The following is a 17,831-nucleotide window of genomic DNA, read 5'->3' as shown; positions in this document are numbered from 1 at the left end:
TTACTTGACAGCTTCAAGTTTTGCCTGTGGGTGTTATGTTGCTCTCAGGGACATCTTATATAATAATGCAGATGTCATTTTTCAGCTGGCACAACCTATCTAATAAGGTAAATTTAACTGAGATCCATGATAGTATGGAGTCATCTTAAAGCTCTGAGTATCAGCAAGGAGTTTGCATCTTCAAGAGTAACACAAGCTCCTCCCTATGTGAAACTAAAAGTACGTTTGAAATGCAAACCAAATACCTTCAGCAAGAGCTGAACTCTTTGTAAGACAACCTGTGACAAATACATTAGAAAATAAACATACTTCAAAACCTCTCTGCAGAAAATAAAGAAAGGGAGATAGGAGGAAGGCACTGTTATCAAAAGGTGAATCAGCCAACAAAAATCTCTTAGAAGGTTCACCTGATTGATGTGCCCGAGACCTGAGCTTTTACAGCTAATAAGCATTGATCATCTAGGTATCAGAAGCCATAAGGGGTTTTTTGTTGGCTTTGCGTCACTCTGTTGTTGGTTCACTGTAGAACTGCCTTTGGGTTCTACTACAGAGATGAAATGAAGAAGAGTCACCACTTCCCACTGTGGATGTCATGCTTATTGAAATGCACTCTCATTTAAATTATTCTAGTTTTTACTTCCTGCTACTGGTTAGCATTGTGTTTCTGTCAGAGAAAGAAGCTTTTAGTACCTTTTTTTCCTTCTCTTCATGCATTCACAGACAAATCAGGTCACTGCAAACAGATTTGCTGCTTCTGAAAGAATACAGAGGCAAACAGTATAAATTTGAACAAGGCTCCCTTATAGCTTTCCAACTGACAGTACTAGAATGTACTCTCTTTCTGAAGACCTAAACTACTATGGAATTATCATTATGGCTTTGTGCCATCATTCTCATCTTCATTATTTATTTTTCTCTCGATGTAATTTCTGGTTTTAGTTATCCACAAATTCTACCACTTACTTAATTACTAAAAACATGGAACTGCATTAACCTAGAAGCATTCTCTGTAACCTTTGTAGAAATAATTCCTTTATTATCTGCCAGTTAATCAGTTCTACATCCATTTAATGTCTACTTTGTGGATAATATGAATGTTATATTTTAATTTACACTATTGCATTACAGCTGTACAAAGATTATTTAGAAGATCTATTTTCCAATAAAGTTACATGAGATCACTCCTGTTATCTAAGTATTTTCAAATCTGCAATAGGATCCCATCATACACATTTTTTTTCCTAGAATACATGCTAATTGACCTGGTTTACCCCACTTTTCTTAAGAACAAAACTTAGATGGCATGATAATTTTCTGAATTTCTCTGTTACTCTGAGGTTTATTCAAAGTGAACATGAGAGACCAGTTATGTCCTTCAGCCAGATTCAAATTACTTAACCATCCACAGTTTAAAGATTTTTTTAATTTTATTCTAGCAAGCAGAGTTTAACATATGCCTCCATTAGAAAATAATTTTAGTAGTAATTAGTGATTCTGCTTTTCTTGAAGTAAATACTTTTCACTTTTCCTGAAATCTATGCCATTCATGAGACTGATTCTTGTTTAAGTAACGGAATGGTAACAACTTCCAAATGAAAGTGCCAGGTGTGATGTTCATGATCTGCAACTCTTATCAGGTTAACTATTCACAATTATTGTGCTCCGTCAAGATCCGTCCACATACTATCTTTTTTAAAGCTACTGGTTCTTTACTGTGAGACCAGAATGCTGGAGAATGAGAAAAAACTTGGTCCTATGCTTGAGATGCAGCAACCTTTCTTCATAGCTTTTATTACTCTACAAAGGAGGAAAACAGAAGTACAGGGAAGAAAAAGATTGTGAGTTTGCACAGATGTGTAGAAATAGCACAAGTTTCTGTGGGTTCCCCAGGCAACTACTAGCTTAGAGGACTGTTAACATGCTCTTCTCCTAGCAACAGCACCAAGAGCTTACAAAGCACAAGCACGATCTCATGAATCCTGTTTATTTTGCTAATGTTATGTTAATATTTCTTTTATTTGTGACCTCAAAATTCTAACTCAACAAAAACCATGGTATAGTGTCAAACCAGGTTATAGAGCAGATTATTGGAGAGATTAGTTTTGAGAGATTATTTGAGAGGTCAGTCTCACTAACAGCCTCATTGTTCTAAAAACAAAGCATACTCTTCAAATCTTAAAGCAAGGCTATGCCATTACTGAGAAAAAGATGCTGAAGATTTGATGAAGTTGTTTTTTTAAAAAAAGATTTTGGAAAAACATAACAACTAAAACCTTAACATAATTCATATACATGCAGATGGCATATTATGAGAGGAATAGAAGATATAAGAAGCAAACACAACCAGACAAAAAAAACATTTGAGTGGTCAAACGAGTAGATAAAGAACAGGGGTTGTTGATAAAGCCCACATTCCACCTGTGTCAACTCAAAGGACACCTTCAAACCAGGTATTTTTACTATCACAAAATACTGACTTGCAGATTATTCGCCCACATGCTGGTAAGACAGGTCCTAACTTCACAAATTAAAAACAAGAACATTGAGCTTGACCTGTATTCAGAAGCACTTCCTCACAAGCAAGAAAAGAGCATAACAAAACCAGCCTGGCTTATCAAGCCCAGCCCAGTAGATGACAGTCAAACATGGTATGTAAATCTACTAGAAAAAACATAATGGAAAATGATGACTAAAATACCAGCCAGACAAAATTAAGTACAAAACAACAGAATTCATGTACAAAAAGAGCAGTATTCTAAAGGATGAAAACCTCCTCATTTCAGTAGTACAACCCACAACCATGCTGATTTTTGGATCCATACTGCTATTTTGGAGCTTTTAACAGAGATTCCTACAGCTCTTGCTATTAAACAAACAAACAAACAAACAAACAAAAACACTAAAAAAAAACCCCACAAAAGACAAATACAGCTGTAAGCTGGGAGGTGACCATGCATCGAACAGCCATAAGGCAACAATAACATGTGAAGAAAATAAAACTAAGCTTACTTTGAATTTCTTCCTATTTTTCCTTTATATACCAGCAGCTGTTGATCAGTGGCAACTGCCTGCAGCAAATACAGCTGCTACACTATGGTGTAAGAACTAAAAAGTAAAACAGAGAAGTGGGAACAATCGATCTAGTTTAGCTTTCTCCATTAAGTAAAATGCAGAGTACTAAAGAGGAAGCACAGACGGCAAGAATAGAGATCCTACATATACAAGTTTTCCACTGTTCAAGGTGATAGGATGGGTAAGATATTCCTTATTTAAAAATACGTAGCTAAATACTGCCTTTTGTCCCACACTAGCAACTCTAATGAAGTCAACAGCAATGCAGAAGCAGTACTGAAGGATGAAGTTTGCCCAACCCTGCAAACATATGCTTACTCAGCTTTATGAAGGCACCTAAACTCATTCAAATCATTGTTTACATGCGACGAGCAAAGAATGTCCATGCTTACAGGACAAAGTATAATCTTTCATCTGAAAGAAAAATGTGAAATTTTATGCTACATGGTCACCTTGACTGTTACTCAGTAAGTAGCAGCATATTTTCACTTGTGTAACCTGCAAGTTATTTACACAAATCCCTGAAGTTCCATGGCAATGTTCATTACGTGTGTGCTGCACCACAAACAGAAATTTTCTCCAAAGGCCATTTTATGTAGGATATGAGAGGATATTTCTTCAGGAAAAGACTACTGCCAGAAGAAGCTCTTCTCTAACTCACCACATAAAATCTTCTGTCTACTCTCCTAGAAAATGAAGTAGCAGGTTTATTTTGTGAATAAGAGAATAAACTAGCCTGGTGTTGACTTTTTACTAATCAAATATAGTTCACCATAACACTAGTAAGTTAGAAGCATGTACCCCTGCAATTTAGTAAATACCACTAAAAAGATAAAAATGTAACGGGATTAAAATTTTCCTGTTAGACCTAATGCTAACAAACCAGAACGACTTTCAAATTTCAGACTTGCAACCAGCTGTGGTATAACACTGCTCTCTTGTGGTTAAATACATGCAGTTCATCTGCAGCATGTATCAACCGTTTATGTATTTTGGGGGTTTTTTGGTTTTTTGGGGTTTTTTTTCAAAATTTGCAAACATTTTATTCTAAGACATTATTTGCTGATCAAGGGTTTACCTCGACCAGTGCCACCTCCACCCCTGCACACTGTAGTACTATCTCTCTTTTAACCTAAAAGGGAATTTAGGCTTCTGCTTTTTCTCTGACCCATGGAAATTAAATGCCTCAACTAGCCTGAAACAAAAGCTATAAATACTTCTATCCCAATGAGAATCAACACCCTTGCTCACATACATAAATAACCTGCTTTTAAAGCCTCTTCCAGCCTTCCAGGCAAATAGCCTGAAGGAAAGGGTAAGCAGAAATTAAAATGTAAAGATTACTAGAAACACAGCTGAACAAAAACATCACATTGTTTTTCTTCCAATATTAAAAAAAAGTCAAATTCCCACTGCAGAAGGAGATATCCTGCTGACAGGATGATTGGAAGAAATAATCAAAAGACGAGCCTCTTGGTTTTTATAAGTAGTTATTAGAACTAATTCTCATAAATAAGTAATACGGTGGAAACTAATGTCTAGCATAATCAAAAATCTCTCTCAACTAAATAGCTAAATTATAGCCAGATAAGGCAGAGTACAGTTACTATATTGCAAATGAAACTACTATTTCAATTCTGCTAGTACAAAATATGACATTGAATTTAAAGAAAAAGATCCCTTTAGCAACACAGGAGGTTTTACAATCTTCATATTTTGCTAGGATGGCAAGTTCAGATACCTATTGTAGGTGCTTCCATGTACATTAATTAGGATTCATATCCACAATTAAGTGATCTTCAGTCATTTCTTTCTAGTTTTGTTAAACACAGGCCAAGATAATTTATTTGCAAGTTAAATTTGCTACGTATTTATATAAATTAAATAAGACAGACATTTGGGTTAATAACCGATAGCTATTTTATTAACATATGCCTACAGGTGGACAGGCAAAACATTTCCTTGACAAATAATTAGATAAAAAAAATAATTAATTGAAAACTGATAATACATAGAAATTATTTGTCAGTGACTGGTATTAAAAAGTGAGAACATATTCACAAATGCCAGTGAGACTATATATATAAGACCAATCTTCTACACAGGAGTACATTCTCAATGCCAAATTTGTTAAATATGATGAGTGTACATGCCTGAGGAAAAAAAAAATATCCATCCCAATATTGAGGACAATGCTGTTCAGAAGAAAAGCTGCATTTTCATACTTAGAATTTTAAGTCTAAGGACTTATGTCTTTAAAAAACTGAAGTTATTAAATGAAATCATGCCATTACCTGAGGACAATACAAATGTCAAATTTTCAGTTGTTTCTCTCATTACAGTGGGCTGACTCCATTTTGACCACTGGAAAACTTCAGGAATGCTTCATTTTTAGTGTGTCTTTTCAGCCAAGCTTTTTACCCAGTGAACAGTACACCTGCCCAAGCCATGCACAGCCAGTTTCTCCATCAAAACACTGTGAGAAACTATCAAAAGCTCCACTAAGTCCAGGTAGACAACATCCACTAAGTGGGTCACCTTGTCACAGAAGATCAGATAGAAGCTGCCTTTCATAAACAGATGCTGACCAGGCCTGATCACCTGGTTGTCCTGTACATGCACAGTAGATGTTCTGCTCCATAGCCTTCCCCAGATCCTCCTTCCAGCCCTTCCTGGAGAGGGGCGTCACATTTGCTAACTTCCCCTCACTAGGACTTCCTGATTAGCCAGGACTGCAAGTAAATGATTGGAAGTGGCTCAGTGAGCACTTCCACCAGCTCCCTCAGTACTCTTGGGTGGATCCCATTCAGCCCCATAGACTTGTATGCATCCAAGTGGTGTAGCAAGTCTCAGACCTTTTCCCCTTGGATTATGGGGGCTTCATTCTGCTCCCTGTCCTGCAGCTCAGGGTGCTGCGTACCCTAACAACAACTGATCTTGGCATTAAAGGCCGAGACAAGGCATTAAGTACCTCAGCCTTGTCCTCATCCTTTGTCACTGTGTTTCTCCCCCATATCCAGTAAAGTATGGAGATTCTCCTTAGGCCTCCTTTTGTTCCTGATGGATTTATAGAAACATTTTTTTATTGTCTTTTACAGCAGTAGCCAAATTAAGTTCTAGCTGGGCTTTGACCCTTCTAATTTTCTCCCTGCATAACCTCACAACATCCTTGTGGTCCTCCTGAGGGGCCTGCCCCTTCTTCCACAGGTCATAAACTCTCATTTTTTTCCCCGAGTTCCAGGCAGATCTTTCTATTCACCCAGGCTGGTCTTCCCCACCAGCTCATCTTTCAGCATATGGGGATGGCTTGCTTGCTCCTGCACCTTTAAGATTTACTTCTTGAAGAATGCCCAGTCTTCCTGGACTCCTTTGCCCTTCAGGGCTGCCTCCCAAGGGACTTGTCAACCAGGCCAGTCTGTTTAACCTTTTCATTATTTAACATCACTAAGTTTTGCAACATCTTAGTATTGAAAACTGTCAGATGTTACCAGATACCACCCACAGACTTCTCAAGGTATACAAGGGCTCGAAGCCTAACCCTAATTTACATCTGGAACTACTTAAAACAAAGAATCTGTTCTCATAACATGTGTAGGTGGTACATAGTTAAAAGAAAAAAATAATCACATGGCCCATGACTTACTCTTTTCCTTAAGGAAGCGTATCAGCTATATAAACATTACTGCACAATTCACATCAGACTGACACCAAAATGAGAGGTATCACCCAACAACCTGAAGGGTCACACAGCTCACTGAAATTTACAGACACTTCTGAAGTCTGACACTAGATCCTTTAAGAGGTACTAAGAAATTCCTGAGAAAATTCCCTTTCAAAATGAAAAGACACTTTCAAATTCAAAATTCCCACTGCAAAATGCTTTATAAGCCAAACTTGCAGTTAAACGATGAACTCTGACGAGGACAGAAAAAACATACAAAAGGAGTCCAAAACAGTAAGAACTCTCACAGTAAGAATTCCACCTTCACTTTTGGCATTCACAACAGAACAGGCACAAACCCCAAGATCCCCTGGATCTACGAATGCTGATTTAACACAGGAAATAACTTGTTCCACCACTCACACTGCAGATACTGAGCAAAACGATGATTCATAGGCTTTACGCTCACCAGGACTCACCTGCCTTCATATCCTCTTCTGCAGGCACTAGACTCCCTTCATTGTTGCTCCCTGCTGCCCTAGAATGAGAGGGATAAGAGCAGCAGACAAAGGAGAATGGGGAGCTTGGTAGAAGAAGGCAAGGTTGCTAAGTACAGGGTCAAGCTGGCTATTCTTAGCAGATGTCAAGTTTAGGTAGAGAATGTGGTAGATGTGTATTTTGAATGTGGAAAGAAAGGGAAGGTCAAGCTGTTAAAAGACTGAGAGGATAATGGGAGAATGTGATAAATACCAATAATTACTAAATTCAGAAAAAAAAATCCAGAAGACAATTTTAGAAGCAGAAAATAGCTCCAGTTTTAGTCAAAAGATAATTTATTAAACAGAATTATGGGATTTGCACCATAATTTCTTACAACTGTGCAAATAAGACTCAGCAGTAAGAGAGAATCCAGCTGCCAGCCTACTTCGTGTGAGCACGGAAATAAAAGCAGAGATATATAAGGGACACATTCAAAAGCCTAATTGGTAGGATTTTGGTTTTATACATCAGGATCATTAGACAAAGGACTAAGTGAAGGCAGCTACTGTAAGCAGTGGATTGTAATAAATTTGTAAATAAAGGACTCCAAGTACTCCGACAGGAAAATCATAAGCTCTATTTTAATTTTAGATTACACAATTTATTTAAGTTTTCTAATATGGTCAGTGCTTAAGATACAAAGAAGTTAGTCTGCAACACAAAATGCCATTACCAAACACACCTATGACATAAAGGAAGTTTTATTTCATAAACTTTTGTGAATAAAACAGACTAGATATGGAGAAGCCAAGGAGTGAGTTCATGTTTATTTACGTATGGAATTTAGACTATGTGCTAGCAGATCTCTCTGCAAGTCTTTCTCTCAGAACACAACTCCCCCATATTACAGGCATTTGACAGCCCGCAGTTTACTTACATCACAGTTTCACAATCACAGAAGTTCCACTGACCCCAAATAAATTAGAATACAGTTTGCACATCAAATACGGAGCTGCATCAGCAAACGGCAAAGAAAAGTGAGGTAACCAATTCTAAAGAAACAGTATTAGCTACCATTATATACCGTCAGTTTTACATAACACATCAACAAGAAGGTTACACTTTCTCATTATTTACAGAGTGTAAACAGAGCACACCTCAGCTGCCACACCAATGATTACTTTTCTTTCACACACACTTCCTTCCCACATTTCCCAGGTTTCAAACACACTGCTCCATAGCAATAAAAGCGTTCTTTTGGTTCTGTGCTTCTCATATAAGCATCACATTCACAAGTTTGGCTGCTCATGAATGTGATGAAGAAGGAAGAGACAATTTAACAAACCCTACAACACCTGAACTTCAGTAGCATAGGAGAGATGTTCTAGAACACATTACAGCACCTTACAGCAGTTTTAAAGTAGAACTGCCACTTATACATACTATGAAGTTTCCTCAGAAGTCTCCATCAATTAAATATGAGCTCCCACTTGCCACGTTGGTACCTGTTTAACTTCATCAGTTCTTACAAGGCTAGATTTTGCATTTGGCTTCAGACTGCAACGTCCAACCTGGGGAGCAGGGATGGAGTTAAGCAAAATTATACCCAAGACATCTGAAGGAGATGATGTTTACAGCAGACATTTTGGAGGAGTAGTTGCACTTCTCTTGACATAGGAAAAATAAAACAGTAAGCCCATGCAATTGCTTTAAGTACTTTTATTCTTCAAAATGCTCAAGGGTAAATAATTAGAGGCTTGAATATGAACTCATGAGGTTATTTTGCCTGAACCAGAAAAAGCTCATCTTTCTGTATCTACTCCTGAATATGCTGGCTTTAAGCAGTCTTTCTTCCAGGACTTCATAATTCAGCTCTGTTAGATCCTGGAATAAAAGCTATTCCATAAACAAACTGTTTCAGGATTGAACTTTGATCTTTGTATCTAGAATCAGGTATGTCAACTATGAAACGGTCTGCAGCATCCAAACTACAAGCCTTGCTATTTTTAAGAAGTTTCTAATTTTAACCTGCGGGGACACAACAGGGATAAGAAGACTATACCAGAGCTGTTCACTCACTACAGTCTGTAAAATGAATGCTACATTTTGCTTGTGAAATCCTTGTGGCAGCTGAAATGTAAAATAAAATAAAACCATTGTAGCTAGAAAGAGAAACACACACCTTAGTTTTCCTTTAAGTTCTCAGCCAAGCAGGTAGCCACGCATATAAGCGGCAGCCTTCAAAGAATGTCTGGATTTTCATGATACCTTTTTGCATTATTATTTCCTTCCATTAGGCTTACAAATGCCACAGCCCAAATCTTTACTTCACTTTTAAGATAAAAAGATAGAATTGCTGAGCAGTGAGCAGAGAGATAGTTTAAATTACTGCCACATCTAAGCAGTTCTGAGGTTTGTGGATGTCTCTAGCAAATAACCAACAGTACTGGACTGTGTCAGTTGAAGTAGCTTGCACAGGCTGCTCTACAGAAACCTGTGCTCAGAATCACCTTCATCCAATGGCTCCATCTACCACACTCTTCCTGTTCATAAGCAAAACCTGAATTTTGCATGGGCTTTGCAATAGCATTCGGAATCATTATCTCCTTCTGTATAAAGATGCAAACTGTGTGGAAATGATGCTACTTCAAAGAAAAATATTACAGGCAATGCTTTAATTTTCATTTTTGAACACAGCATGTGTTAGTCCTCTCTGTATCTTCCTAGCATCTTCATTTGTAAAATCAGTCAATAAGTGGTTAGCATTACTAACTGGACACACAGTTTCTATGCATGGGTACCTGCCAGTTACCATCAAGCAAGTGTCCACAGTTCAATCAACATGAAGTCCGTCTTCTAAATTTTTCCTCTTGGCACATCTACATGTATATTTACCGGTCTAAATCCAGCCAAAATAATCAATCTTTGGGATTCTCTGCCTTGATTACATCTGAAAAAAAAAGCAACTACCTAGGCTGATGGCTTAAGAACATTGTAGTGAAGTTGTAGACTCGTGAAAACCCTGCAACTATCCACAAAACCAGCAGTCACTTCAAGAATTTATAAATACATTCTTGTATAAAAACATACCAGTGGGATCTCTGGACTAGAAAGTGGGGAGCTGTCAAAAGACCGATTTTCTTTGTCCAGGGAATCATCATCATCATCATCTTTATGTGCAAATTTCTGCTTTAGTGCACGAGTTAGCAGATCAACTGGATCCCAATCTGAACTTCGTCTCCTTTTGGGTCTAGAAAGAGGAGTACCTCCAGGTGACCTGAAAGAAAGAAAGAAAGAAAGAAAGAAAGAAAATTGTCTCCTGCCCCTAATCCTATGCTGAGCGATCAAAAAAATCTCGAGATACAACTTCCGTACACACCCTATCCTATAAACCGCTGATTACAAAAATAATGCTGCTAATGTTACTTCGCAGCAATTCACCAAACAGGACTAATAAAAGTACACCCAACAACTTGTCAGCCAGATTCTTAGCTTGAAAATACAACTTGATGCTGTTCCAAAAGGGAAAAAATGGCAGTGAATCAAAACAAAATATTTAAGTATTGCAAATAAATAGTAAGGAAAAAGGCAAAACGTGCAGTTTCCACAGCAGGTCTCATTTGTAAGTTATATTATGGTATGTTAATAGGAATCTCCCACTAACATATACCATAACCATTGTGAACACAATTTTGATTTAAACATCATTAAAGTTCAGAATAGTATGCCTTTCCATGGTCTTACAAGAAAGAACAAACTTACAAAATTCCTCAGAACAATTACATTTAAAGAAAACAAAATGTTTTAAGTCAAATATGTAGCCAGGTGACCATAAAGCCCCATTTATAAACCACACTTAAGTCAAGTTTCATTATAAAAAGAAAAATCATTGTTAGATTTGGCACAAAGGCTTCAAAGCCAGTTTTTTCCTCCAAGTGAGCACCTGAGCATCCAAATATTAAAACTGCATAGGTAAAAATTAAAAAGTAGAGTTTACATTTTAATTTAGAAATTGTTCATATCAAATTCAAAATCAAAACATAGCAAAGAGACACAAGATCAAAACAGCACCCACACCCCAAAACCTAGCATCAATGTGGAAGTTAGCGATTAGGCCAAGAAAAAAAAAAAAAAATCATAGAAAACCTTCCTAACCACTGAGGTATTTGAAAAACAATTGGAGGTATTCAGACATCTGCTAGTAAAGTGCTGTCTCCAGGCCAATGACTTGTACCTATCAATGCACACTGACAGCACCGCGTTCGAAGTCTGGCAGTTACAGTAGATGTCGTTTAACATGAAACCTGAAAAAGGATTGAGTTTACCCTTGCTATAAAAAAATCAAGCTGTTAGAGGACTTGCCCAGCACGTGAGCTGGTACTTGGGTGGTAGAAACTGGGATCTTCAGGCTCTCAACTTCTGAGAACAGAGGTCTTCCCTCTGCAGTGCACAAACTGAACTACTGTCAAGAGTGCTGCCTGAAAGATCGTAGCAATTTTGATTACCATTATTCCCTCCAACAATATAAATACATCATACAGTTATGTTCTACCTTCAGAATACAGGTAGGTGCCTAAATCCAGAAAGCACTTTGGAGGCATACCTACCACCTCCAATTAATTATGCATCTGCTCAACATGACAGTTGTTAAAACTGTCAACCTTAACATTTCACTTTCTTCACTCACCATACATGGAATTATATGGAAGAAAACATATAAACAAACACACCAGTTTAGTGAAGTGCACTTTATATTTGATTTATTTACTGTGAAAATATCAAAAGTGTAAAGATATGTTTTAAAGTGGCATATAGATAACTTCCCCAAGACTTGTGGTAGTTATTTTCAAGGATAAAGCTCACAGTTAAGAAAATGGTGAAATAAGAATGCATCAAGCTTTGATCAATTATGTTCTTCCCACATGAAGAGCTCCAAATGTTCATACAGACTCAGTTGTTCTTACATAATTTTTCAACTCAAGAAGTTCAGAAAAGACATTTCACAACTTCTATAACACCTAGCATACTGACATGAAGAGGTATCGCAGTCTTTAGTAATGCATTTTTGCAACATGTCAACCGTAGACCATTGAAAATATTTATAGTCCAACTGCACTACTGAAATACAAATTTACAAAATATTTTCAATAAAAGATACAGCATGTATTTTCTGTAACAGGATACTTTGGGTATGCTAACAGTAGTTTTCCAGTGCTCCCCCAGGGATCTGTCCTTTCACAAGTGAATCGAAAAAGTTTATTTGTTCAGATCAATTTCCTGTGACTGTGTGCATGACTTTGTAAGTGATCTCCAGATAGAGCAACACACCCACCTCCCCACACCAACCCGAGATTATACTAAAGCAGCAGACTAGTTCTAAACACCGTGACAGTCAGCATGTTTTAAATGCATCTAAAAGCCGTGTCACAAGTATCTTACATCCCAAGCTGCGAACTTAGAAGTTGCCAACATAAGTTTGCCAGCAGTAGCTGCTCATTAAATGTTTCACACTGGTGTTCTCTGGTGCTATTTAAGCGCTGTGATGCTGGCATAGTCAGCTTACCAAGATACACGTTCAGTTCAACCTACCTCTCAGTCGCCCTCAACTGAACTTTGTTTAGGTCTTTCAAAACATCCATCATACTAGGAACGTTCTTTATCCTCTGGTGATCAGCACTCTCAGCTGCAGTTGAACCACGGTTTCTTGCAGCACAACGTTGTTTTATAAGTTCAACTGCCGAATTACTAGCATCAACACCAGATGGTACACCAGAAGGAAGCGGAGGAGGCGAGGGAATTACAAAGTGATTGTGAGAGACGGACAGTGGCGTAGAAGTCATGGCTGGCACTGGGTAAAATCCATCTGGAGTGCTGGATGCTTTAAAGGCTTCTGGATGCAGTTATAAAAGAAAAATAGGGATTTTCAGTCAGTATACCCTCACAACTGACAAAATTAAGCAGCACCTGGGATGACTCAGTTTGAAGTCAAGACCAGACAGTCCTCTTACAGTGCTTTCTTACACACCTCACACATGGTATCACAGAAGAATTATGTTTAAAAAACAAAGAACATTTTTTATTTCAAAGCCAAAGATTCAGAATGCATGTAATAATGAATCTGAGCTGTCTTGTGCTGCTCTGATTTTCTCTATTTGTGTTTTCAATCTAAGCACCAGATAAATCAGCAAAGCAGCCTGCTACTACATACAGTTCATTTTCATCAGTCCAAAGGCTACAACAACCACATAAAGCTTTTGCAAAGAGAACCACAAGACGTGAAAAATAGACTACAGTACTGAGTGCAATGGAGAAGAGACAGAAGAATTGCCAGCAGAACAGCTAACTGAATCATAGAGGTGATCAATCAAAAGTAACTACCTCACACCAGCCCAAGTATTTCAACAACCACAGTGGGGTTAGTGTGCAAGTAAGACAAATCAAGACCTCAAAACTTCTAATGGGGGGGGGGGAAGGTCACAAAATAGACAGCTCATATTGGAGACCAACTTTGATACTCTAGTGACACATCTATTTGCAGCATTTGTTTTGTTTTAAGCCTGAACTCAGCTGACTTGGAATACTTTTTCTATCCATTATTCTAACAACTTGTCAGAAACAGTACAAAACCCAAAAGGGATAATTAAGAGTCTGTAACTTTTTAAAACAGCAATTGGAAGCCTATGAATAGTGTTGTAACTGACACACATGGAAGTGAGTATAAGGAGAACTTAAAATCAACTGCATTGAAAACTGGTAAAGATGCTACAAAACAGAAGGGAGTAGGGGCAGCACCAAATACTAAAAGTAAAATAAAATACAGTATTCTGTAAACTTAGTTGGTGTAACTAAATTTAGTCAGAAGTTAGAAACTGGAATTAAGTTCTTCAGTTAGAATTAGAAATGTTCTCCAATATCAAGACACGGCAAACTGTGAACAGGCAATAAAAGGAAAACTAGTTTGCTTCAAACCAGAAGGGCTTACTTACGTGATGGGATACTTCCCAACGTCTGTGTGGAAACAATCGCAGCAATCTGAGCACGAAGAAAGGTTAGCTCCTTTTCGAGTGCAGAAATTTTCTGAAGTGCTGCTTGATCAAGCAGATCACCTTTTTGTGTACCATTTTGTATTGAATCTACAGATGGACACTGGTCATGATGACCAGTACTGCCTTTTTTTCCCCTCCACAACTCAGTCCTAGAAAGCAACAAAAGAGACAGTTTCAAAAGGCTCAGCCAACACTGGGAATTTCAAAACTTACTCACTGTCTGTTTGAGCAAGTTATCATTCAGCAAGCTGTAAGTTTGCAAACTGTGTAAGAAAACTTTACACTTTTAACTACTCATAACCTTGAAAATATTTGAAAGTCTTTCTTTGCTCAAGTACAAAGCAGATCCTTGGAAAGTCATCATAAAAAAGTCAGATACCAGCAACAGATTATGCATCATAAAGACATACTGTAGGACTGAGCTGTTATTATTTCATAACTATTTGACACCATAAAGGTGTCTCTCCCTCATCCCTACCTGAAACAGTAGGTATAAAAGGCAGAAAAGTCAAGTAATAATGATCTTTTAATTAGGCTTCACAAATTTTAGTCATTTATCAAACTGTGCAATATGAACACTGCAAGCAGCACAGAGGTTGCAACCCTTCAGAAAGATATTGGAGAAGAATGAATTTCAATACACACAGAATAAGAACCTCATCTTCTCTAAGCTACATATGAACACAGACTGCATTAGAAAACAGTGCTACAAGTCTCAGGTTTTAATTTTAAAAACTGTTTCGAGTCTGTGCCTGCAGAAATAACTTCAAAGATAACTTTAAAATATAGAATGAGTGTAAGCAAAAACTGTCAGAATTTTATTATGAAACAAAGAAAGAAATTAGATTTATTTATTTAAAATGCATTACGTTTTGATTGAAACCAAACTAGACCTTTTCCCTTATATTAGTCATTCTTTTAGTTTAAATCGGACCCGCAGCATTACTTTCTGATTTGCCCAAACCCCTTGGCTATTCGCATTGGCTCAGAAGGGTAAGGCATCAATTGGAGTACTTGTTCTCAAAAAACACCCCACAGAGCTAGGAAAGGAGGAGGAAGAAGGAATGGAAACAACCAAAGAATGAACTTTCATGGATCTGTAAATCAGACCAGTTAAAAATCATCACAAGCAAGACATAACAGGCCACAGTTCCTTTCAAGAATATTCCTACTCTTCCATTATGCTACAGCTGTTGCAAAAAAGTTTTAGTAATTCAACAGTAACATCTCAGGATCACAATATGAAATGTAACTTTATCAATACTTCTCTAATAAAAAGGGTGTAATTTGAATTAATCAGTTTCTTGCAGTTTCATTACCTGCAAACAGCACAAAGATCACAAACACATGCTAATATGAACTCAAATTGTATTGTCCAGTACAAATGTAGCACAAGATAATACAAGAGTCCAAATTTTAATCTTATTTCTGGCTCTATGACTCATCCTCTGATTTTGAATAGATCCTTCAGAGGAACAGTAAGACAACATTTTGTTTCTTCTCTAGTGGGGGGTGAAGGCAAGACTTGTATACTATTTTTGTCTGCAAATTCCTGGGTAATTTGTCATTTCACGGTACTAGTAATATTTTATAACTGTAAAATTATTCTCCTGTAGCACTCTGTAAAATCTAGAAAGGATTATATAAACTATATTCAAGGTAAATTTTTTAAATCAAGAAATCATGTTTTTCTTTCCAGCAAAGCAACCATCATACATACCACTGTAGCAATCAAAGTCAAAAGGAGACATGTTATTTTTTTTCTTCTCCTCCCCCCACCCCCAAAGTTTATCCAGATGATTGTAAACTAAAAGGATAAAAATAGGAATAATCTTCTGGTATGTTGCAATATCCAAATTTCCCTTAAACTCTCTCTGTCACTCTCAAAATACTTTGTGAGTATATAAATACAGTGAGTATACATAAAATACCAGTAATGCCCTAGATATGCTGTTAGGAAGATACAAGAGGGGACTCAATTTAAGAAATCTTTCAGATAAGAATACTCTACATGGTAAGAATTTCCAGGTAAGCAGGAAGTGCCCCCAGAAAAACCCAAAATTCTGGGGTTTTAGCTGGAATGCTGGAAGGGCTAGTTAAAAACTAGCCAACCAAAACACCAACACAAACCCCAAAGAAGAGGAGACATAAATTACTCCTATTACTCCTTTCTAGACTTTTACTTACCTAAGTCTAGTAAATGCCTGTCCTTCATCATCTGCCACCCACAGGACATCAGCAAGTGATGGAGCTACAGGAGGTGGAGCTATGCTTTGTTCATCATAACCCAACAGACCTGGGTCTTGAACAAGCTGAAAACAAACAAACAAAAAATGTATGAAGAGAAACCAGACCCAGCACATACTGAAAATTCTGTCTCAGCAAAAGGAATTGTTAAACAGTGATGTAAGCAAATTGCAAATAGTGAGCATAAGGGATGCAACACACAGTTACATGAGCTGAAAAGAACAGGAAAGCTGTCAGTTAAGAAACCAGAAAATTTAAATAGTATGAAATAAATTGCTTACTCGAAAATAAGGTCTTGGGTAGGGCTCTATGGAAAGAACTGTCCCAAGTCTACGGACAATACTTCGAGTAGATCCATATTCCTTCTTTTGGCAAACAGATATGATCTAAAAATCAGAATACCTTTTAATCTGAGAAGCAAAATCAAAGTCCTCAGTTCTTACAAAGGTATTTAATAATTTAATGTTATATGCAATTAAAGATAACGCAGTTAAGTTCACCTAACTTTTCAATGCTTCTCTCAAGCTGAGAGTCCAAAGAGGCCTATGCTGGTTTTAACAAACTGCTTCCGAAACATTGCCAAGATACAGCCTATACCCAGAATATTTTAGAGTTGCACGAAGGCCACCAAAGAATGTAGCAGGTGCATCATGTAGCTAGTAATATCCTGAGACACTGACAAAAGAAAAAGTGCACAATTAAGTAACCATATTCAATTATGTAAGTCCTGGGTGAAAAAATTGGTAAGGAAATTAAATAAATTTAATGTACCTTGACTCGATACCGCCTCATGACTGCATATAACTGCTGGAAATGCCTTCTTGGTGAGTCTGCTGAAGGAAGGCATGTTCTGATCGTACGACTGATGCTGCTGCCGAATATGCGCATCTCCAAAAATATGGCCTGTCAAAAGAAACGGTAACTCCCGACAACGAAACCAGAAGATATCCGGGATAATTCAGTCAAACTAGTGTCCCTAGAGACACTCCAGTAGTTTCACATAAATAAAGCAAGCACTCCCTCAGAACTATGATTGCAGGAGTGCCTTACTAGTGGCACCCATCGGGGAAGAGCTGCCCATAAACTCACATCTGCCCCTGACACCGCATTAACCGTTTCCCATGCAATACCTTTCCCAGGTCTCTGACAACACAGGATTAACTGCTCTTCAGGAATCGCTATGTAACCTTTCATTTAAAACAGCTAAACCTGAACAGCTGATGGTGTAGATTTCTCGCTCCACATCCCGTTCAGGAAGAAAAAGCACTACTTGAATAGCTGTATCAGGGCAGTGACCGCACGCAATGCGGGCAGCCTATCTAACC

General features: G+C 37.6%; 1 protein-coding gene across 1 annotated transcript; it reads right to left on the bottom strand.

The window, feature by feature from the left end:
• Nucleotides 1–8,656: 8,656 nt before the first annotated feature.
• On the bottom strand, nt 8,657–17,409 carry MTFR2 (mitochondrial fission regulator 2; the record flags this gene model as incomplete). Its single annotated transcript, XM_010021604.1, has 7 exons — nt 8,657–8,784; nt 10,304–10,490; nt 12,803–13,103; nt 14,200–14,408; nt 16,447–16,571; nt 16,788–16,892; nt 17,278–17,409. Coding segments are annotated over 7 exons (1,158 nt in total), but the record flags the coding sequence as incomplete, so codon positions are not given.
• Nucleotides 17,410–17,831: the final 422 nt, after the last annotated feature.

This window comes from Nestor notabilis, unplaced genomic scaffold (genome assembly GCF_000696875.1).
Source record: "Nestor notabilis isolate BGI_N333 unplaced genomic scaffold, ASM69687v1 scaffold30409, whole genome shotgun sequence".
In the NCBI taxonomy this organism is placed as follows: Eukaryota; Metazoa; Chordata; class Aves; order Psittaciformes; family Psittacidae; genus Nestor; species Nestor notabilis.
This window is presented reverse-complemented; position numbering and strand designations above follow the sequence as displayed.